At 40.7% G+C, this 24,559-nt stretch overlaps 1 protein-coding gene and 1 long non-coding RNA gene across 2 annotated transcripts; both read left to right on the top strand.

The window, feature by feature from the left end:
* Positions 1-209: 209 nt before the first annotated feature.
* Positions 210-6,405, top strand: LOC109569103 (endogenous retrovirus group K member 25 Env polyprotein-like). Its single transcript, XM_070797596.1, has one exon. The coding sequence runs from the start codon at positions 1,751-1,753 to the stop codon at positions 2,933-2,935; it is 1,185 nt and encodes a 394-aa protein (XP_070653697.1). The 5' UTR covers positions 210-1,750; the 3' UTR covers positions 2,936-6,405.
* A 5,787-nt stretch (positions 6,406-12,192) lies between these two features.
* Positions 12,193-23,077, top strand: LOC139185157 (uncharacterized). Its single transcript, XR_011568684.1, has 3 exons — positions 12,193-12,249; positions 13,390-13,575; positions 22,797-23,077. It is a non-coding gene; the product is annotated as an uncharacterized lncRNA (long non-coding RNA).
* Positions 23,078-24,559: the final 1,482 nt, after the last annotated feature.

Here is a 24,559-nt window from a genome sequence, read left to right on the forward strand (position 1 = left end):
TCGCACAGAGTCGGACACAACTGAAGTGACTTAGCATAGTATAGCATAGATTATGATCAACCAGTTTCTTTATATATATTCTCCACTGAACATTTGCCCACTGCAAATATAGCTCAGCATAGCCCAATAGAATGGGTATATTTACACACTAAACAGTCTAAAAAAATTGCATCATATATTAAGAAAATAGGGCACTTAATTGTGTCAGGAAGAAGCCATATACAAACTTTGACTGGATTTGATCCATATGCAGTACACGTTCCCTTGACAGAAAAGGAATTGCAAACTGCCTTACAGAATAACTTGACCATGCAAATGGCATTAAGTGATTTTCAAAATGTTATCTCATTTCATTTGCCAGAAGGAAAATTATGGGACTTTCTACAATGTACTAAATTCATTGTAACTAATATCATTGCATCCCAGCCTATTTCCAATGCTTCCACCTATTTCATTGATGGCAACAAGAAAGGCATAGCAGGGATTGTCAGCCCTGATATCAAAGAGAAATTACCCACTACCTATTCTTCAGTACAAAGAGTTGAGTTGTATGCTTTACCAACATTATTCTTCAATCATCATCCTTCAACATATATACTAATTCCAAATACCTTGCTTCCCTTTTTCCTGACTTTGTTACCGCCTTTTTATACGACCTAGATGAAGAATTATATACTCGCTTTTCACAGACTCAAGCTTTAATTTGCTCACGTACGGAACCTTTCTTTATTGCGCATGTATGTGCTCATTCAGGTTTACCTGGCCCTCTGGTTGCAGGAAATGATGCTGTTGACAGGCTCAAGCTCCCATTTTTACGTCTGCCAGTGATGAACATGCTAATCTTCATACCAATGCTAACAGATTGCACTCTAAATACCATATTCCTCTCATCGAAGCACGACATATTATTTAAACCTGTGATGTCTGCTCCCCTCTGCACTTATGAACTACGATTTCAGGAGTTAATCCCCGGGGGCAACAACCTAATTCCCTTTGGCAATCTGACTTCACTCACTGCTCCTTAGGAAATTTTTCTTTGCTTTTTGTCTCAATAGATACATTTTCTGACTTTATCTGGACAGTACCTGTCTCTTCAGAATCCAGTAAACACGCCATTTCCGTACTCTTACTCACCTTCCCCGTTATGGGGATTCCTTCCATCTTGAAAACAGACAATGGACCTGCATTCACCTTGCATTCGTTTCATTCATTTTTATCAGAATGGAACATAACACACATTACAGGAATACCCTATAATCCTCAGGGTCAAGCCATTATTGAAAGAGCCCACCGCACCCTAAAAACTCATTTATTAAAACAGAAGGGGGAATATGGAAGAGGAGATACATTTCTTATCCTATGAACCCTCAATTATTATTATCTTTAACTCTTTATTCCCTAAATTTTTTAAACTTAACAAAAAATAATTCTGATACTCGTGCAGATAGACATTTTGCAGAAGACAAAAACAGCAAATTAGAAATCAATACACCAATATGGTATAAGCAATTTAATCAGTGGCTGCGAGGAATCTTACGACTCCTAGGCAAGGATTATGGTCTTGTCGTTGCAGATGGAGAGGAAATCTGGGTTCCCCTTCACCATGTCCGTTACCGAGAGGGACCCCAAGACCGGACTCCCTCGGGAAGTGACAAAGTTGACGTGAAGGGTCTCGTCAACGACCCTGGAGGAGCTAGTGAGGAAACACCATTGTCTGAATCCTTACCTGACATGGGTTCAAGTGAAAAACATGACTCGTCAGGCTGAGCAGACACTGAAGAGTACTGGAACTCCTATGACTCCGGATAAGCTGTTTCTGGCAATGTTAGCTGTTCTTTCCTGTTCCTCTGGGGTAAGTGCAGAATATGTTTATTGGGCATACATGCCCAACCCACCACTTCTTTCCATAGTGGATTGGGTAGATAAAGCCCCTATGATCTTTACTAATGATAGCATGCATTTTCCAAGTCCCTGGTCCATAAAGCGACCAATTCATGAAGAAGATGAAGGAAAGCCAATCAACATTCCCGTGGGATTCAAAACCTTGCCTATCTGTTTCGGATCTCATCCCCTTTGCATGACTATCTTCCCACAGTGGTGGGCATACTCTGCCAACAATGGGACTGCTTTGCGTCTGGGAATGTTTGCTACTGCATCTTTCTTACTTAATGGCTCCAAGCGACATTACCCAAGCCAGATAGCCAACTATTCGAACTCGCTTTTTCAACCAGAGGAACCTTCATGTCATACTGTATCTTGGAGAAGAAAACAGGAGATACAACCGTTACATTGGTCTGATTGTCGAGGCCAATTTGGGAAAGTTTCTATAATTCAGCAAAATCATAATAATCATACATTTAAATTTGTTGACTGGGGACCTCACGGGTCGTTTGTAAACTGTTCTGAAGAGCAGGAGGAACATCATAATTGCTCCTGGTTTAATAAATCAAGCATTGGAGGCTTTCATAAATCTAAGACAAGTTTCTGGACTGATAAGGACATATTGCTGAATTGGTATAATGGGGGCTTATCGCCCCCACGTCCCAGGATTGTCGTCCCCATTGTGGGGCCAGAGCAATGGCACATTTGGAAAATTCCAGCAGCCTTAGAGCACTTCGCTAGTGTTTATGGGACTGTGGGTGTGTTTCGTCCTTCTAATTATACCTTCCTATACAGTAGTACTGGCTATATTCAATCGTGTGTTCACCTTCCATACTTGTTTATTGTAGGGCATTTTGATGTTGACTTATCGGCCAAGATTGTCAATTGTACTGCATGTGCATTGTATACCTGCTTTAATCACACCATTTCATATCACAATGCTAGCATTGCGCTAATTAAACAAAGATCTGAGTTATGGCTTCCCGTAAGCTTAACTGAACCTTGGACTGATTCTGTATTTCTTTCTGTATTGTTGAAAACTGGACGGACTTAGGTGATCTAAGTGCATCATTGGGTGGATTATTGCAGGCATCTTAAGCCTTATTTCTCTTGTGACTGTAGGAACTTTGTCTGATATGGCTTTACATAATTCTATACAAAATTATGATTTTATCACTGCTTGGCACAAAGACTCTCATGATCTTTGGACTCAACAAGCTCAAATAGATCAGCAATTACAAACGCGAATCAATGAGTTACAAACTGTGGTTATCCACTTAGGAGATCAAGTGCAGCAACTGACTTTCCAAACATGTATACGTTGTCACTGGAATTTTACTTCTTTTTGTCTGACTAACATGCCCTACAATAGCACTGAATATCCTTGGGATAAAGTTAAAGCGCATTTGCAGGATCTCACAGATAACTCAAGTTTAGACATCAATCTGTTGAAACAACAAATTGCTAATTTTCAAGTTAAGGTACCTAAGGAATTGTACAGCACTCAATTTTATGATACTTTAACTAAAACCCTATCATCTCTAGATCCTAGAGCTTGGTTTTCAGGAAGCAACATTTTTATATATGTATTAATCACCCTGCTTTTTCTGTCATTGCTTATAGGATATAGATGTCTCTACTCAAGACTCCCTGCCTCCCACAACGGAGTCTAACTAGCAGCTGCCGTGCTTAAATTAAAAACAAAAGGAGGCTATGTTGGGAAGCGCAGTACAAAATAGCTGGTTGGAGGAAGTCCTTGGGAAAATGGCAAAGGGCCAGAAGTACCCCGGCTTTGTGTGCTGCGAGCAGAAAAACATCTCCTGCCTTTGGTTATGCCCGGCGCCAAGATTTAATAATAAATATTAAGTATGTTGCTTGAGAAAATGGGTTATGGGATAAGCACATGGGTCACTTAGAGCGCGCTGTCCTTGAAATATTTTTACTGATTAGGTGTTAACCCTGTATGCACTCTGCTGGCTGTATACTCTAAGCTCTTTGTTCCTGCTTCTATAAAAAGGCTTGACGGCAGAACTAAACTTGTGAGTCCTTGCAAGAGACTGTCTGAGTGTCATTCTTTCAGGTTCGTCACTTCCAAGTCCCGGGGAGAAAATCCCCAACAATGACAGTTCTTACAAAATACCTTTTAGTATTTAACTAAAATGATTTAAATGCATTTTTACTGAGATCAATGTGATAATTCATATTAATAGATTTTTAAATATTAATCTACCTTTGAGTTCCTGAAGTACACTGTTCCACGACCATGGGATTTCATATGTGTATGTAGTATTCTTATTTGCTAATGTTTTATTTCATATTTTTGGATTTATTTTCATAAATGATATTGATCTCCAGTTTTTTTTAACATGCTATTATCAGCTTTATGCCAGCTTTATAAAATGAATTAAAGTCTTTCCTACTTTCTCTATACCAGGCCAGTATTATAGCATAAAAATTCTCTGTTCCTCAAGTATTTCAAAGAACTTGCTGTTGAAACACAAAGGATCTCATATAAATTTTGGAAGTAGCCACCCCAAAGGGTGGAAAAGCTACTCCAAAGGGTGGAAAAGCCACCCTTTCAGTGGCTTTTCATGTTTATCCAGATTTTCTCCTTAGTCAGCTTTCATGGCTGGTGGAGTGAATCAAAGGACACAATTAATGGCCTGCTTGTATTTGTGTTCTTTGCAGTGTGGCTTTGTAGCTCTTCCCATAAAAATGTGAATTCCCTTTCTCTGTGCCTTAAATCTTGACTGACCTTATAACTTGCTTTGGCCATTAAAGTCTGATATAAATGACAATGTGTCATGTCTGAGCTTGGACCATAAGTATTTAATTTGTTTAATTCTGCTCTTGCAACCCTGCCATCTTTATTTGAATAAACCCAAACTAGCCTGCTGGATAATGGCAGAACACATGCAGGAAACCGCATGGGTCTCGATCCCATCCAAGACCATCCTAGACCAGCCTGTAGCCAGTCATCCACTGAGCACAGATGGTGCAAGATCCCAGGTAAGATTAGCAGAGCTGTCCTATCAGTCTGCAGCTGACTGCAAACTAATAATAGAGCCCAACAAAATCAGAAGAACCATACAGTTGACACACAGATGTATGCAGCTTTACTTAACTAATAGTTATATTTCCTTAGAAAATTATCTTTTATGAGGATATTTTAGAATTTATTACAGTAGTTTAAGATGGCATTCTTTTATGAATTTTCTGTATTTCCTTCATATCAATAGTAATTTGTTATTGTTATTCAGTCGCTTAGTCATGTCTGACTCTTTGTGACTCCATGGATTGCAGCACACCAGCCCTCTCTGTCCCTCACCATCTCCCAGAGTTTGCCCAAGTTCATGTGCATTGAATTGGTGATGCCATCCAGCCGTCTCATCCTCTGTTGCCCCCTTCTCCTTTTGCTTTTCTAGCATCAAAGTCTTTTCCAGTGTGTTGGCTGTCAGATGGCCAAATATTAGAGCTTCAGCTTTGGCATCAGTCTTTCCAATGAGTATTTAGGGTTTATTTCCTTTAGGATTGACTGGTTTGATCCCCTTGCCATCCAAGGGACTCTCAAGAGTCTTCTCCAGCACCACATTTCGAAGGCATCAATTCTTCAGTGCTCTGCCTTCTTTATAGTTCAGCTCTCACGTCTGTACATGACTACTAGAAAGATCATAGTTTTGACTATACGGACCTTTGTTGGCAAAGTGATGTCTTTCCTTTTAATATGCTGTCTAGGTTTGTCATCGGAGAAGGCAGTGGCACCCCACTCCAGTACTCTTGCCTGGGAAATCCCATGGATGGAGGAGCCTGGAAGGCTGCAGTCCATGGGGTCGCTGAGGGTCGGACACAACTGAGTGACTTCCCTTTCACTTTTCACTTTCATGCATTGGAGAAGAAAATGGCAACCCACTCCAGTGTTCTTGCCTAGAGAATCCCAGGGATGGGGGAGCCTGGTGGACTGCCATCTATGGGGTTGCACTGAGTCGGACACAGCTGAAGTAACTTAGCAGTAGGTTTGTCATAGCTTTCCTTCCAAGAAGCAATTGCCTTCTAATTTCATGGCTGCAGTCACCATCTGCAATGATTTTAGAGTCCAAGAAGAAGAAATCTGTCACTACTTCCACCTCCCCACCCCCCCAATTCTATTGCCATTGCAGTAATGGGACCAGATGCCATGATCTTAGTCTTTTTAATACTGAGTTTTAAGCCGGCTTTTTTCACTCTACTCTTTCACCCTCATCAAGAGGCTCTTTAGATTGTCTTCGCTTTCTGCCATTTAGAGTGGTGCGTGCTAAGTCGCTTCAGTTGTGTCCAACTTTTTGTGACCTTATGTACTGTTTGTAGCCTGCCAGGCTCCTCTATCCATGGGAATTTTCCAGGCAAGAATACTAGAGTGGGCTGCTATGCCCTTTTCCAGGAGATTTTCCCTACCCAGGGATCGAACCTGTGGCTCCTGCATTGCAGGTGGATTCTTTACCACTGAGGCACCAGGGAAGCCCTCATTAGAGTGGTATTATCTGCATATGTGAGGTTGTTATTTCTCCCGGCAGTCTTGATTCCAGCTTGTAACTCATCCAGCCCAGCATTTTGCATGATGTACTCTGCATATAAGTTAAATAAACAAGGTGACTATATACAGCCTTGTTGTACTTTTTTTGGTAGTAATACCTTCTCTTTAAGTCTTAACGTTTTTACTTTTATGTGTAACTGTTTAGTTTTGCAAAAGTTTTGTTTATTTTGTCTTTTCAAATAATAAGCTTCTAAATATCTTAACTGTAATATGTTCTAGTATATTATTCTCATTCTCATATTTCCTTTTGTGTACTTTCATATAATTTATTTTGTTGCTATTTTTTCTAGATTTTTGGGTTAAATTCTGACTTCAATTCTGTTATTTCTTGTTTAATGGAAATGTATTAAGACTATGAATTTTCCTCTCAATTCAGCTTTGGCAGAATATCATGTTTTAAGATACAACATTGTTGTTCTAGTTATGTTTATATCTAATTATATCTAACTTAGTCATTTTTATTTCTTTTTTTCTCTAGAAAATTATATATAAAATAAATGTTTAGTTTTAGTTTTAGTCTTTGAAGTTTTCTATTTATCCATTAGTTATAAACTCCTAATTTTATGGCACTCTGATCAGAAAATAGCAGAAAATGCAATTTCATTACAATTTTGAGAACTTGAGATTTTTTTTTGTGTGTGGCTTGGGATAGTATTACTTTCTGAAAAGAAACCACTCAATTTTTAAACAAGTAGACCTCTTGATTTGGCTTATTAGTAAGATGTGAGACTCTTTATAGCTTAGGTGTTCAGTAATACATTGGATAGTTAATGTAATTTATAGAAGAGAATTATAACACAAACAAGAAGGAGGTAATAGGAAATTTGCATAAGGAGTGTTGATGGAATTGCCAGGATAAGCAGAAAGGTTATCCTTGGTTAGCCTTGGTCTTGGTTGATAAAATTGCTTTATTGTTTTAATTTAAAGAAGAAAGTGAGAGTAGGTTACTTTTTCTCTTTGGGACCTTTCTATAGAGAGCAGACTCAAGATTGTGTAAATCAAAACATCCTGAATGTTATCCCACCCCCTTCCCCAATCCTACCTCCACTCATCCTAGTCCCTGTGTGCATGCTAAGTTGCTTCAGACGTGTCTGACTCTTTGACTCCCTAAGGATTGTAGCCTGGCAGGCTTCCCTGTCCATGGGATTCTCCAGGCAGGAGTACTGGAGTGGGTTGCCATGCCCTCTGCCAGAATCTTTCCATCACAGGGATCAAACCCACATCTCTTATGCATTGGAAGGTGGGTTCTTTACCACTGATATCACCTGGGAAACCCCTATCCTAGTCCACGGGAATGTAATTTTTATCACTTGGGTGAAAAGAGCAATTTTGCCAATAGCTACCAATAGGTGTAGCTTTCATGGTGTGGATCTGCATGTAAGTTCTGTCACCTAGCCTGATCTGGGGAGAAAGCAATGGGATTCCCCACCTGGGCAGCTAACTGGGAAGACAGTTCATAATGTGAACAGCCAGGCAGTAATGATCTAGAATGGTTAAATACAAGTAACCCACCAACCCTTGGAAATGATTTTTTTTTTTTTTTTGCCAGCAATAAACAAGATATCCATGACTACATTCAAACTACTGAGTTCTATTCAAGTTATATTCTTAATATATACTGATATGATCCCAATTGATAACTTCACTGCTATTCACATCTTTGTCAATGAAAGATGGATATAAATGATCAGAAAATAAAAAAGAACTTCAGCTCTTTTCACTATTAAAAATACAATTACTTTCTTCTTTTTATCTCTGACATTTAAAAATACAATTCTATCCCATTTTGTTAGTTTTTAATCTCAGTGGATAGGCGAAGAGAAGGGGAATGATTATGGTTTGTTAATGAGCCAGAGCAAACCACCCCTTGTCAAATGGATGATTTGAAGGAGGAATAGTAGTAAATCTTGACTAGATTCTGAAGTAGATAAACAGAGTAAAATCACTCAGTCTCTTTTTTAGGGGAAAAAAAATGCTTCTTCTCATATCAGGAAGGAAACCACCAGGGGGCCTAGTGGTGTACAGGCATGTAAGTTATCACTGTATCTTTCTACCGTATCTTAAGTTACCAAGAGCCGTTAGCAACTGCAGATGTCAGATTGTTTGTCTTCTTTTTTCTAGATCGATGTTTATGAAAAAGAAAAATTCCAACACATTTAAATGAAATTCTGTATTTGAGGTTCAAAAGACTGAATCTAGGCCTTTGCTTAACAATTATTCTGTAAATGAGGACAATTCTGAAAACAAGTCTATTTTAGTTACAAGTTCAACTTCAATAGCATTGTTAGTGGGGGTGAATATTTATGGGTAAGCAGTAACTTGTGAATTTTGTTGCTGATTATATCTGTCAGTGGTTGGTACAAGTTATAGAAATCATCCTATAGAGGACGCTGTCCTCCATGTACCTCCTAAGTCCTTGTTTAATATTTCTGTGTATTATTCTCCCAGCTTCTATTGGCCTTTGCTTTTTAACACCCAGACCTCCCTGGAGGACTGATCTCATGATCCTGGAGTCACTTTATCTGCATGCACAGGGCGTCTCCCCGCTGCACCCACAGTGTGGCCCATGGCCAGTGACAGATGGTGTGAGGATATGAAAGCCCAGTTAGCTGTCTTGGCTCAACTTAGGCCAACCTCTGAGGTACAATTTATCACCAGAGCACTTCTGTGGGATCTGGCTGAGACTGGAACTATATACCTGAAATTGTACCCTCACTTCGCTTCTACTCTTTCCCAGCCCCACTCCCCCTCCACCCTTAAAGTTTTCTCCTAGAAGCACTTCATTAATAAATTACTTGTATACAAATCCTCACCTCAGACCTGCTTCTGGGAAACCTGACCTAAGGCAAGCTCAAGTATTTTAAGAAGAAAGGAATTTATTACAGGGAAGTAGATGTTTTCAAAGTCACTGAAAGAGAGCAGAAATCAGAAGCTATCGTTAAGTTTAAGAATATACTTGCCATGGTCATAATCCAAGGGAAACTGCTGCCACCGTGGGTACAACTACTCAATGGCCAAAGCTGGTGACTAGACATCAGAATGCTGTGCCTGGCTACTCTCATGTAGATGCCATGTCTTTAAGACATTGCTTCCAGTTGGAGCTATCTAAAATCTAGAGCATGTTGGGCCTGACTCAATTCCAGCTTCCTACTTATGATACTGCATCTGCCTATTTTAAATGTAGAACCTAGCTGCAAGGGAGTCTGGGAATTGTAGTTTTTACTTCCTAGTGTCGACAGTACAGAAAGACACCCTAAAAGTAAGTAGAAGCAGAAACTAGTGGCTAAATGATCCTAATCACAGCGCTAGGGGTGACAAGAAATGAATTGACATGCATTAACTTCAGAGACCCTGTGTGTAATGTTTTTTGTCTGGGACATATGTCTGTTACTCTCACTCCCTACTGTCTGTAGCCCAGAGTTGGCTAGTTTAGTGTTTGTTTTAGATTAGAGTTTTTCAAACTTTAGTTTATCAGTAATTAAAGGATCATAAAATTAATGTAGTAGGTATTTTTTAGCAAAAAAATTACAGAATTGAATGAAATTGGACAGAAAAATTGTATTGTTTCATGAGATATCTGTTTTAGTTTTATATGAATATATGTGTGTGTTGGGCTGCAGCCTAGATTATATTTCTTAGTACAGGTCATGGTCAAAAGGCTTGAAAAACAGTCCCTTAAGTGTAACTCCCTCAATTCCATGGTATTTTAAGTCAGGGTGTGGTACCTCTCCTGTGTATTGCAGAAAACTATGATTCACTTAATTACATACACACACAAATACAAACACACACACATATTCAATATCTATGCTGCTCATAGACTTCAGCTCCCAGGTGAAAGGTCAGATACTGTGTTTGCTTTGCTTTCTGTTACCTTTGCATGAAGTCTGTCACATAGTAGTTTTTTAAATCTGTTGAATGAATAAAGGAAAAAAGGATTGTTATGGACTTTTGTATCATCTAGCTGCTCTTCAGGTCAGTAAGAAGACTCAAGACTCAGAGAAAGCTTTGAAGAAGTGCATGAGCTAGAAATAAGATTAGTAACAGGAGAACTAAAGCTAAGTAAAAGATATAAGCAGTAAAATAGAGCAAGAGCATTGTGGTTCCTCTCCACAGAGGAGAAATTCTGACCATATCAGCACAGGGTCTCCCCCTCTAGCCTCATTGTAAAAGCTAGTCACCAGCTCCACAGAGCAAGGGAGTAGGAAGCATGTGGAAAACACATTCCAAATGGGTATCTGTAATTTGTTGACTAGAGTTCTCATCTGAGCATGGGTTCCATTACTTTCAATGTTTATGTACTCCCTGTGTGTGTGCTCAGTTGCTTCAGTCAACTCTGACTCTTTGCGACCCCATGGACTGTAGTCCACCAGGCTCCTCTGTCCATGGGATTCTCCAAGCAAAAATACTGGAGTGGGTTGCTGTGCCCTCCTCCAGGGAATCTTCCTGACCCAGTGATTAGACCTGTGTCTCCTGCATTGCAGGTAGATTCTTTACCACTAAGCCACTGGGAAAGCACATGTACTCCCTAGGAAGTCTGAAATCAACAAACTATTAATGGTATGATATGTAGATTCCTGTTAGGTATACCTACCAAACCACAAAGTGAAGATTCTTATGAGTATAGCCAGTAAACAGTTCCTTGCCCCTTGGAGAATTCTGCTGGAGGTGGCTGTGTGCAACTGCTGGGTTACTTAATGGAAAGTATGATGGTGAGTTGAGTCTTACTATAACAATATATTAAAAATAATACATGAGTAAAGCCAGCCTATATTAAAGGTTTATTAATGTGCCAGGGGTTGTGCTAAGAATGTTATGTCATGTAGTTCTTACAACTCAGGAAAGTTTTACCCCTATTTTACAGAACAGAAAATTCAGACTCAGAGAGAGTAACTAACTTGCTCAAAGTGGTAGAGTGAGGGCCTGGTGGTAAGGACTCAAACCCTTGTCTGTCTCACCCCTGCGCTTATGCTCTCAACCACTCTGGCAAAGCAAGTGGTGACTAATTGTTGAATCCCTTCTCTAGCCCTTAAGTATTGCTTTCTGCTGCTTTGTGGCCTGAGATTTATTTTAATTTTTCCTGTGGTTGATGACCCATGACATAAGATTCCACATTCGTATACTATAATTGTGAAAAGCTTATGTGGATGGCCAAGAAAAACTTCCCTTTCAGATTGCAATCATTTGAAAACACTTGCCTTTACTCTCAAAGCTTTTATTTATGGTTGGAATGCGTAAGCATTCCGAGTGATTCTTCCTGTTCATTTATTTAAAAAAAAAATTTGTTAAATACCTACTATGTTCCAGGCAGAATTCTAGACATTGGAGATACTGACCAAGTCCCTGCTCTGACACAGTTTACATTCTCATATAGACATTATCTTATGGGAGGAGATAGACAATTAAATTTAAATTTGATGTATATAATATAAAAGGTGGTTGAGGGAGGAGAAAATAATGGTAGGGAATTAAACAATATAAACTATTAGGTATAAAATAAGCTGCAAGGATATATTATACAACACAGGAAATATAGCCAATATTTTATAATAACTATAAATGAAGTTGTTGTTGTTTAGTTACTTAAGTCATGTCCAACTTCTTTTGCAACCCCATGGACTGTAGCCTGCCAGGCTCTCATGTCTGTGGGATTTTCCAGGCAAGGATACTGGAGTGGGTTGCCATTTCCTTCTCCAGGGGATCATCCTGACCCAGGGATTGAACCTGCATCTCTTGCATTGCAGGCAGAATCTTTACCATCTGAGCCACCAGAGAAGCCCACCTACAGAGGAACAAGGGTAAGAATTACAAGACTTCCTGGTAGTCCAGAGGTTAAGACTTTGTACTTCCACTGCAGGGGGTGTGGGTTTGATCCCTGGTCAGGGAAATACTGTATGCCACCTGATGAGGCTTACATAAATAAATAAATTATTACAATAGACTTATCATGTAAGAAGAAAGCAAAGTACTTAAAGTGATGAAAGAAGAAAAAAAAAAAAACCAACCAACCTGGATTCTATGTCCAGTGAAATTGTCCTTCAAATTGAAGGAAAAATAAGGCTTTTCTCAGGGAAACAAAATTGAGAAAATTCATTGCCAAAAGACCTGTCCTGCAAGAAATATTAAAGGAAGGTCTTTAGGGAGAAGGAAATTTGTATTGTTAGAAACTTGGACTGTGTAAAGTGAGGAGAAGCATCAGAGAAGAAATAAACGACCATATATTAAAATCAGTTATTTTTCTTATTCTTAATTGTTTTGATAGATAGCTTTTGTTTTAATTAAGGATAATAGCCATGTATTGGTTGATTATGTCATATGGATAGGTGAAGTGAAGGGCACTGCTGTTGTAAGGGACAGGAAGAGTAGGAAGGGACATATTCTGTTGTGAGGTGTCTGTACTATGTGCCAAGTGCAGCAGTGTTATTTGAAGGTAGGCTTCAGTTAATTAAAACTGTCAACCAATCAAATTTCTTTTAAAAGAAGTCTCATTGCTAAGAGAGAAAATGGAATTATATAAAATGTTCAACTCAAATCAGAGAAAGCAAAGGGAAAAACAAGGAACAAATACAGTGAGTAGAAAACAGTTACAAAGATGGTAAATAAGTTTGTGTTATATATCTTTGATTAAAATACAATGTTTAGGACTTGCACATCCCCTTAAGGGACTGTTTCATTACCTTTCAGAGCTCAGTTCCAAACAGATCAGGTGTGAGGGTACGCACCGCATCTGTGGGACCTGGAGCAACAGTGCCCTCAGTTTGGGCTCCTTTGCCTGCTCTTAGACCTCTTTTGCCTCCGCTGCCTCCTTTGTGCAATTGACTGGAATGAAACTCAGGAATCTTAGACCAGAGGGAACGCTGTTGACCAGTGTTGGGGAAGAGTTGTCTCTGCCAGAGGGAGACTGTGCTGACTGTTCTGCTCATTTCTCTGCCCCACAGAGCCCTCAGGAAAGATGATTCACTCAGAATTTTCTGATAAACTTATGTAGGTAAAAATGACAATAAACCCTTGGGGAAATAATCATGCAACTTATATCCTGGAATTCCATGACACCATCGACTCCTGAGAATAATAAGCAAGCTCTGGCTCTCTGCTTCACCCACTGGAATAGTCTTAATTTCCAGGTGTGTTTAATGAAATCTTAGTTTTGCTATAAGGCATGTATCATAAAGGCTTCAAGACTTGATGTTGATCTAATAAGTAATCATTGGATAAATATAGTCAATAGACATAATGTTAAATTTTGGCATTCTTATGGAGTAAGTAAAACGGTTTTTGGCAGGGTAGGGTCTTCAGAAATATACCCATGTTTTTTCCCATCAAGCATATCCTTCCCATGATGTTTTCTATCTCTTCTTCCTCTATTAAAATTCTATTTTTAACCTTTATTTTTACTGTAGAACTAGCATAGGCTCATTTTGTCATATTAAAATGTATGCAAGTGATTCACTGTCATATTTATTTGTCACTGAATTGAGTCTATCTTTCATGCCTTAAATAATATTAACATTTAACTTGATTGTGATAAATGTGCTTTCTAGTACTAAAAAATAATTGCCTAGGGTTATAACATTCCTAAGTGGCAAAAGATCCAGTTCTCACTATTCAGTTTTTCCTAAGGATTCCAAGAATGTCTGTTAGGAAAAAATAGGATCTGTCTTTATTTTCCATACTCAAAAAGTACTGGTCAGTTCATTTGCCTTTTAAAGTCCATCAAGTGGTAATCACTGTAGATTATCACTGTAGATTACTACAACTTCAAGTTCCCAAGAGGACATTTAAAATGTTTCCCATATTTTAATGCATTCAGATGCTTTCATACAATTAGACCAATACTTCTTAAATTGGTGTTCCACGAAGTTAATTGCTTGCCACAAAAGTTTTTTGCTGAAATATTTTTGAGAAATTGTACCAAAATAACTTTAAAAGTATACTACACTAATATAAATTTCTAGAACATGGTATATTGTTAAACATTTGGACAGTGTTTAATAGGACAATTTTTAGAAGTCCCTGCATGATGAATTTAGCAGTAAACAAGCAGTTTTAGTATTTTTAGTAGACATTTTCAAGAGAAATTATGATGGTATATTAAAATTCAAGGAGTCTGAACTCACAAAAGAGTTAATACCTTAGTAACCTTGTTTGTTTTTGTGCATGAGGCAATCACTAATCCCATAGGGATGGGGCTTGAAGATTAGATGATAACATTGATGATAGAGCCAATGTTACGGCTCATTAGTTCAGTTCAGTTCAGTTCAGTTCAGTGGCTCAGTCGTGTCCGACTCTTTGCGACCCCATGAATCGCAGCACGCTAGGCCTCCCTGTCCATCACCAACTCTCGGAGTTCACTCAGACCCACGTCCATCGAGTCGGTGATGCCATCCAGCCATCTCATCCTCTGTCGTCCCCTTTTCCTCCTGCCCCCAATCCCTCCCAGCATCAGAGTCTTTTCCAATGAGTCAACTCTTCGCATGAGGTGGCCAAAGTACTGGAGTTTCAGCTTTAGCATCATTCCTTCCAAAGAAATCCCAGGGCTGATATCCTTCAGAATGGACTGGTTGAATCTCCTTGCAGTCCAAGGGACTCTCAAGAGTCTTTTCCAACACCACAATTCAAAAGCATCAATTCTTCAGTGCTCAGCTTTCTTTATAGTCCAACTCTCACATCCATACATGACCACAGGAAAAACCATAGCCTTGACTAGACGGACCTTTGTTGGCAAAATAATGTCTCTGCTTTTGAATATGCTATCTAGGTTGGTTATAACTTTCCTTCCAAGGAGTAAGCATCTTTTAATTTCATGGCTGCAGTCACCATCTGCAGTGATTTTGGAGCCCCCCAAAATAAAGTCAGCCACTGTTTCCACTGTTTCCCCATCTATTTCCCATGAAGTGATGGGACCAGATGCCATGATCTTCGTTTTCTGAATGTTGAGCTTTAAGCCAACTTTTTCACTCTCCACTTTCGCTTTCATCAAGAGGCGTTTTAGTTCCTCTTCACTTTCTGCCATAAGGGTGGTGTCATCTGCATATCTCAGGTTATTGATATTTCTCCCGGCAGTCTTGATTCCAGCTTGTGCTTCTTCCAGTCCAGCGTTTCTCATGATGTACTCTGCATATAAGTTAAATAAGCAGGGTGACAATATACAGCCTTGATGTACTCCTTTTCCTATTTGGAACCAGTCTGTTGTTCCATGTCCAGTTCTAATTGTTGCTTCCTGACCTGCATATAGGTTTCTCAAGAGGCAGGTCAGGTGGTCTGGTATTCCCAGCTCTTAAAGAATTTTCCACAGTTTATTGTGATCCACACAGTCAAAGGCTTTGGCATAGTCAATAAAACAGAAATAGATGTTTTTCTGGAACTCTCTTGCTTTTTCCATGATCCAGCGGATGTTGGCAATTTGATCTCTTGTTCCTCTGCCTTTTCTGAAACCAGCTTGAACATCTGGAAGTTCATGGTTCACATATTGCTGAAGCCTGGCTTGGAGAATTTTGAGCATTACTTTACTAGTGTGTGAGATGAGTGCAATTGTGCGGTAGTTTGAGCATTCTTTGGTATTGCCTTTCTTTGGGATTGGAATGAAAACTGACCTTTTCCAGTCCTGTGGCCACTGCTGAGTTTTCCAAATTTGCTGGCGTATTGAGTGCAGCACTTTCACAGCATCATCTTTCAGGATTTGGAATAGCTCAACTGGAATTCCATCACCTCCACTAGCTTTGTTCGTAGTGATGCTTTCTAAGGCCCGCTTGACTTCACATTCCAGGATGTCTGGCTGTAGGTCAGTGATCACACCATCGTGATTATCTGGGTCAGTGAAGATCTTTTTTGTACAGTTCTTCTGTGTATTCTTGCCATCTCTTCTTAATATCTTCTGCTTCTGTTAGGTCCATACCATTTCTGTCCTTTATTGAGCCCATCTTTGCATGAAATGTTCCCTTGGTATCTCTAATTTTCTTGAAGAGATCTCTAGTCTTTCCCATTCTGTTGTTTTCCTCTATTTCTTTGCACTGATCACTGAGGAAGGCTTTCTTATCTCTCCTTGCTATTCTTTGGAACTCTGCATTCAGATGCTTATATCTTTCCTTTTCTCCTTTGCTTTTCACTTCTCTTCTTTTCACAGCTATTTGTAAGGCCTCCCCAGACAGCCATTTTGCTTTTTTGCATTTCTTTTCCATGGGGATGGTCTTGACCCCTGTCTCCTGTACAGTGTATGGCTCATTAGAAGAGATGAAAAGATCCTTAGGACAGATCAAATACTTAGAGAAGGAAGCTGGAGGTGGGGATGGTGGGGATGGAGATTCCTGATAAAGAACTTGGGAGTTGAAAATAGGTCAAGGGGTTGGTGTGAGGAAGAAAAGAAGAAATGACTTCAAAAGCAGTACAATAGAGAAACTAGATCTGTAGATAGAACATCTAGAAATAAAGCAGTAACATCCTCTTCTTGCTCCACAATATTAAGGAGACTTCCTAGTTATTGGAAGTTTATGGCATCCTGTGCAGACTTCTTGCTAAGAAGAATGGAGGTAGTCAGAGAGAGCTCATACATGGTGACTAGGGAAGAATGCATTTCTCCTGGATTACATTTCCAAGACAGGATGGCCAGTGCAACCCAAGTTGTTGCTATGCACTTTTGCAGGTTATGGTGGAACAAATTGCATTGCCTCAGGAGATAAGAATTGCGTACCTAGTGGTTACACTCCTGAAGATGAAGCCAAAGGGCATTTAGAATATAATGAACTTTGGAGTAAAAATAATCTGGGCGCCAATATAGATTGTCCCTCACAAGTAGTGTGATTTAGGATAAGTTACTTATCCTTCCTAGGTCTGTGTTTTTGGCTTTTATTTTCATTTCTAAAATAGATATGGTATCTGCTTATTCAGAATGTCTAAGATGTCTAGAATAGAATTTTGCACATAGAAGCCACTTACATGAATACATTTTAAAAGCTCCAGATATCTTTAATTAAGCTTTGATTAAAATTAAAACAAAAGGCCCACAAGTTATTTCAGGTGAGAAACATTAGACCAAGAAGCAACATATTTTTAAAAAATCAAAATTTGACATTCTGAAAAAAACTATGGAGGTTCATTCTCTGAGTTCATAGTCTGAGTGCTCACTTTCCCTCCCTGTCTCCCTCATCCCTGGTTTACTTTTCTTTTAGGAGTGACTTATAGCTCTGAGGGGTTCCACGCCAACAAAACTCAGGTCCTTAAGCCACAAAATTTCACTTAGGAACTTGAATCAGCTGCACCCAGAAGGAAACACATGTTGCAGAAGCCCTTATGCTGAAGCCTGGGCACAGTACATAGAGTGAGATGGCCGCCCACCAGCAGGTGGCCTGATGGACATGTGGATGTTCTCACTGTCCACATCCTTCTCAGTACCCGGTCTGGGGAACTCTAGACAGGACTACTTCCTTTCTTTAGGCAAGTCCATTGATTGGCAATCAAACTTGGGCTGAATTTTTTTTTTTAATTTTATTTTATTTTTAAACTTTACATAATTGTATTAGTTTTGCCAAATATCAAAATGAATCCGCCACAGGTATACATGTGTTCCCCATCCTGAACCCTCCTCCCTCCTCCCTCCCCATACCATCCCTCTGGGTCGTCCCAGTGCACCAGCCCCAAGCATCCAGTATCGTGCATCGAACCTGGACTGGCATCTCGTTTTGATACGTGCTTTAAAATGTAGTGATTAACAGAAACTTTGGAATGTAGTAAGGCCAACAAAGCAGTTGCCATTGGAAAGATGGCAGTTCTTAAGAGAGGGGGTAAGTGATACCACGGCAAGGGTGTGGATAGAGGCCACATGGAGAAGCACCAGGGTGTTTGAAAGGCAGAGGAAAAGGGAAGAACAGTTGGCAAAAGGCTTCGCTGTGTTTTCTGCAGGGATGGGATTTATAATTGGCATCAAAAGCATTGTTATATCCTGGACTGGACAATTTGTGTTATGCTCTCATTCTGTCATTGGTTTCTCTCTTTTTCTTATTTATTTGGCTGTGTTGATTCTTAGTTGTGGGCTTCTCTCTAGTTGTGGTGTGTGGGCTTAGTTGCTTCACAGCGTGGGGGATCTTAGTTGTCTGACCAGGGATCAAATTGACATCCTCTGTACTGGCGGGCAGATTCATAACCACTGGACCACCAGGGAAGTCACCCCACCATTGATTTCTTAATGCACAATAATATTAAAAATTATGTAAAATATTCAGATTAAAATAGAGTTATCAACAAATCCAGAGGCAAAGGAAACTTTTAGGTTAAGGTAGGATGATTTTGACTGTCCAGAATCTGCATAAATGCTGAGTATGAGGAGAATTCAGAGCTTTCTGCATAGTTATACAGCAGGTAACTCAGACTGAAGATGGTAGACTTGACATTTTTGTGGTCCCCAGAGAGTAAAGAAAAAGAAAGTGAAATTGCTTCATTGTGTCTGACTCTTTGCAACCCTATGCCCTGTGGCCTGCCAGGCTCCTTAGTCCATGGGATTTTCCAGGCAGGAACACTGGAGTGGGTTGCCATTTCCTTCTCCAGGGGATCTTCTGATTCAGGATTGAACCCAGGTCTCCCACACTGCAGGCAGACTCTTTACCATCTGTGCCACCAGGGAAGGCACGCCTACCCCCCACCCCCTGGCCCGCTGCCAGAAGAGTAGGCTATATGTAAATAAACTGTAACCTGTGCAGCTATGGGGTCATAAGATAACAGATGGGAGCAACTCAAAGAGAGATGTCAACAGGGCAGCAGGATCCCCAGTTCAAGTCTTGGTTTTCATCTCATGAGTAGCAAGCCACAAAGAGCTCATCACCACTTCTGGTCAAAATAGAGCTAGAGTTATTTGCTGTGTCTCCATAGAGGGAAGTTGCTGCTGACATCAATCCCGACATACCTTAAATAGGGAGGCCAAAGGATCCCTAGACAGGACCAGCTAGGAAACTGTATGTGGAATGAGTCACACTAGGAAGTAAGCAGAGGCAGTGTTGAAATAGAACAGAGGATCCTGAAACAGTGGAGGAGATGGTCATGTTGATGTCTCTAATCTAGGACACCTCCTCATGGATTTCTGGTAATTTTTCTGCAGCACTGAATAATAAATTGAAGGCTGAATGGGGTGGCGAGTGCCATCTAAGTGCCCACGGGGATGACGTCTTACTTCTGACTTCGTTGGATCCTTGCCTTGGATCCTTGTCATTTATGTCTTCCTCAGCTACCTCCTAATCCCTTCCAGTTCACATATTTCCCTAATGATATCTGACTCATGACTGGCCCTCTCGAGAGTCTGAGGAGCATTTTGTATTAAGTGCCTGCTTTGGTCACCTCTGTGAAATCAGTTGGGGTTTTGCACCATTGGATCATTTGTTTTTATGTTGGGCCACCTAAGAGGGCATTGGCTCTCCTGCTATCTAAGTTTGCCCTCTCTCCTACGGTGTCTGGCTCCAGACTTCTGGTGATACCTCAAGGTATATCCCCTTTACATGTGTTTTGGCCACCCAACTGCCAGCTAGAACCAACTTAGATGTCCTGGGTGGTAAGATTTAATGAGTAGATTTTATTAATTCCTAGATAATAAAATTTAAAAATAAGTCTTCAGATGGATTTAAAAATGTGTCATGTATTATTTTAGGCATGTGAACTATGAAATAATGGCAATAATGATGTGTTTAAACCCATTAAATCATGTAACTGGCTGAAAATGTTCCATAAAATAGAGTGGGAGTAATAACTGTAGGTTGAATTGCATTCTGAAAGATGACCACACAGGGACTAGGCAGGTTCAAGAGCATGAATATATTCTGAGGCAGAAATCATTTTAATGGAATTTCCACAGAGAACATATGTAGCTTATAAGACAAGAAAAGTGTGAAGGTCTAGACACTCAATAATTGATGCAGAGGTCAAGTGTGCTGATCCTGGGATGTGTCAGTCACTGCTGGGATAGTCCTGCCATGTGTCAATCAGTGTTGCACAAGTTCTGTGTGTAAAGGAACCTGGAAGGCACTGCGGAATTCACACTTGATTGGTTCTAAGGTGCTTTTACACATCCTGTTCAGTTCTCTCCTGAATCCTGGTAAGGTGGACAGAGAAAATAGTTGTCTCCCCATCTCACAGATGAAGAAATGGAACCTGTTATATCTTTCAAATTTTACTCCATACATGAAGCAACTGCAGCTTCTGCTAAAACGCAGATTTTGGTAGTATAGATCTAGAGTGAGGCGTAGAATGTTACATTTCTAACAAGTTTCTGCTGCTGCTGCTAAGTCACTTCAGTTGTGTCCGACTCTGTGCGACCCCATAGATGGCAGCCCACCAGGCTCCCCTGGGATTCTCCAGGCAAGAACACTGGAGTGGGCTGCCATTTCCTTCTCCAATGCGTGAAAGTGAAGTCGCTCAGTCGTGTCCGACCCTCAGCAACCCCATGGACCACAGCTTTCCTGGCTCCTCTGTCCATGGGATTTTCCAGGCAAGGGTACTGGAGTGGGGTGCCATTGCTAGATGCTACCAATGCTGCCATGTGTAGTGAGCTCTTACAGGGTGTGAGTGATTCCAGCTGGTCTCACCAGGAAAAATCAAAGTTTCAAGCCATGGTGGAAAAAATCAACGGGCATCCTATGTTTACTTAAGTTTGGGCTTCCCTGGTGACTCAGAGGATAAAGAATCTGCCTGCAGTGCAAAGACCCAGGTCTAATCCCTGGGTCAGGAAGACTGAGTTTTATGCTAATGCTATTGGCTAATAGAATATTTAGTGCAGACCTCCATAGCAGAACTTACCGTGATGAATTGTATCTTACTGAACACTGAGCTGCTTCCTCCAGCAGCCTGTAGGTTCCTTGAAGAGAAATAATAGCAGTGATGTTGGTGTTTGGGTTAAGGGGATAAAGTAGTAATAAATAATGACATACATGTCAGTCTGAGATTGAATAATAGGTCAAATTTTTTCAGCACTTACCTTGTGCCAGGCATTGTATTAAGTCTCCACATTACTGCCCTTAATCATTACCACAATCTTTGCCATGAAATAAGTACTATCATATCCCTAATCAAAAAAGAGGTATTTAATGGTTAGAGAAGATGAGCAGCTTAGAGTGATCTTCAAACCCAGGTCTGTCGAGTTCAAGACAAGGGCCGTGTCTTACTGGTCTTTGTATTTTGAGAGCTGTGATACAAGTGGAGAGGGGTGGCTCTCCAATTCTGTGGGACCAAGAAGAGGCTAGGCTTCCTCATATCTGTCACAGTAGAATAGGCTGCTCGCCCTGATGGAGTGAGTTATCTGACTCGATGGTTTCTTGAACTAGGTGGGCAGTTGGACTAACTTGGTGGTTTTCCAACTGTGCTTTTTAGAGCTGCCTCAGTGGTGACCTGAATGGAGCCTGAAGTATAGGCTTAAAGGACAGGCTCTGGACCCCCTTTTTCTTTTACCAGAGTAGGACTGTTTTATCTGATTTGTATATTTGAGTTGGTGTAAGGTTACATTTGAATAAGTACTTCTAATGTTATATATATGTTCAAAGTCTTCAGACCAATTGATCTCTAAGATCTTATCTAAAGTTAATGTTATAAATTCGGCCAAGGTCTCATGCCCATGAGTGGGCAGAGCTTGGACTAGAATTCAAATCAATTAACTCTTCTAATCCATGCTATCCTGATGCTCAGGCCTAGTACCCACTTCCTCACACAATTCACTGACAGAGTTACTGCTCTGAGGCCCAGTACAGAAAAGAAAGTTCTTTAGGGAAAAGAACTAAAAGTTGAGTGACCTTGGTAACAAAAGCTGACTCCTCCGCTAATTAGCTGCAGAACCTTGAGCAGTCATATATTTATTCATCAAAAATTTATTCTACCTGGCTATGGATCAGGCACTGTTTGGTGCACTGGGAATATAATAGTGGGCAAAGGGAGGTCCCCACTCTCATCAAACTCACATTTAAAGGGTGATAGAATAAAAGATAGAGAAACAAGGTAAAAAGTGAAAGCACTAGTCATTCAGTCATATTTGACTCTTTGTGACAACATGGACTGTAGTCTGCTGTGGCCTGCCAGGCTCCTCTGTCCATGGAATTCTCCAGGCAAAAATACTAGAGTGGGTAGCCATTCCCTTCTCCAGCGATCTTCCCGATCCCAGGGATCAAACCTAGGTCTCCTTCGTTGCAGGCAGATTCTTTACCATATCATCCACCAGGGAAGCCTAAGATAAACAAGGTAATTTCTACTAATAAGGGTCACCACACACACTAAAAAAATAAAACAAGATCAGACAGTGCAAGTGAGAACCCGTGAATGAGGATTTGCCTTGGGTTGTAGCAGAGGCTCATGAATACCTCTTTACTTTTTCACCTTCCAACAGGATGGAAGCTTCTCTAGAGAAACAAAAAGATACATGTCTCCTCTAGTTGGATTCATTCTTTTGGTGTTGGCTGACCATACTCATTGGGAAGGAGCAGACACGCTCAGAGACGCCCTCTTCAGAAGGCCCGCCTGGGGACCCTGGACAAGTGCTCAGGTAAGGACAAGAAAGCCCTGTGTGTGGCTCTGAAGTATTCTGGGTCTTCCTCCTCCTTGGTTCTCACAGTCTGCCTAAGCTGTGAACAAATGTTGTAAGAAGCATCAGAAACATTGGCTTCCACACAATTATGCTGTTTCCTCCTTCTGCCTTTCTTGGTAAGTGGTTTGCTTTTGTAAAAAGAACACTCCACCAAGAGACCCAAACTCCAGTTAGAGATTTGTCACTAACTAGTTGACTGACCTTGGGGGTTCCTAAAATTTTAGGGCACAAGAAGATCTTAGGAAATTATTTATTTACAAAGGAAATGAGATTCTGAGAGGTCGACCTTCATTCAAGGTCATTCAGTGTGTGCAGTCAGGCCTAGACCCTCAGGTCTCAGGATTTTCAGGGTGGTGTTCTTGCTATCATAAAATGTTCTTGCCCTTTCTCTGGGCCTCCGGTACCTCCTCTGTAAAAGGAAGGGACTGACTTGACTCGTGGGCTTGAAGAGTGCACAGATGTGCTTTGTCCAGCCAGTACAAGGTTGTAAAAGTCCTTCAATGGGAGTCCTTGAGATAGGTCATTGAGTCTCCAGTTTGACACAGACCCTGTCATTCCCATTTACTGTTGTCATCTACCCAGCCCTTGTTTGCACAACTTTAGGGCCCTGGACCAGAGGATTGCTAAGATCCCTTCTAACCTTGAACATATCTGACCCGAAGTCTGTCTTCTCCCTTCTCATTTTAGACAGCAGTCGGGATTTCTGATGGGAAAAGAGAATCCTTTGGACTGCCTTTGTCCCTTTCTGGCAAAAATACCACCCATCAAATCAGAGAGGAGTGAGGAATTACAAAAGTTTAGTCATCTGAATCCAGAGAGGCCAAAGTCTGACTAAAGACAGCCTCAACTTATTAAGTTTAACTCATAGAAAACCACCCGGCAAGATCTAGGGGGCAAGTTCCTTTGGGCTGCGGAAGAAAGGGCCCCTTATAGCTAAAACTCCACCCTATCGGGGAGACCCCTGCATCACACATGCAGAAAGTATGCGAGGCTGGAACACCATGTTTTCTGGGATGGCAGCGTCCCAGTGGATCCAATCTGAAGCTTAGTGCTGGGAGGAGCAATGTTGGCCGCATATACTGGCCTTGAATGAAACAATGACTATGCATGCTTCAGGGAATTTTACTCAGTATGAGATCACCCCGGCTGTGCTGGGCTTTCTTCACACAGCCTGTTATCTGTAACGACGGAGTTAGAGAAGGCAAGTATCCCAGGGAGACTTTTCCTTGCCCCACCGAGTGAAGTTCCTTTTCCACCCCTGCCGTACCCCTGCCTACAGAACACTGGCCTCAGATTCAGGGCTGGATTTTAGCTCATGTCTCTCCGCTGTAGAAATGCACATTGCCACAGGGCTTGTTCTGTCAAAAGACCTGTGTAGCCCGGATGACAAAATGTCAGTTCCATTTTGCCTCATCTTCCTGATCTCTTTATCCATTCACATACTCATTAATTCAGCCCTTGATGCCTGCTATAAGTGCTTACTATGTCTTACTATGTACCAGACATTACTCTAATTCTTGGGATACATGAGCAAACAAATCAAGGAAAAAAAATTCTCGTGCTTG

This window comes from Bos indicus, chromosome 10 (assembly GCF_029378745.1).
Source record: "Bos indicus isolate NIAB-ARS_2022 breed Sahiwal x Tharparkar chromosome 10, NIAB-ARS_B.indTharparkar_mat_pri_1.0, whole genome shotgun sequence".
Lineage (NCBI taxonomy): Eukaryota > Metazoa > Chordata > Mammalia > Artiodactyla > Bovidae > Bos > Bos indicus.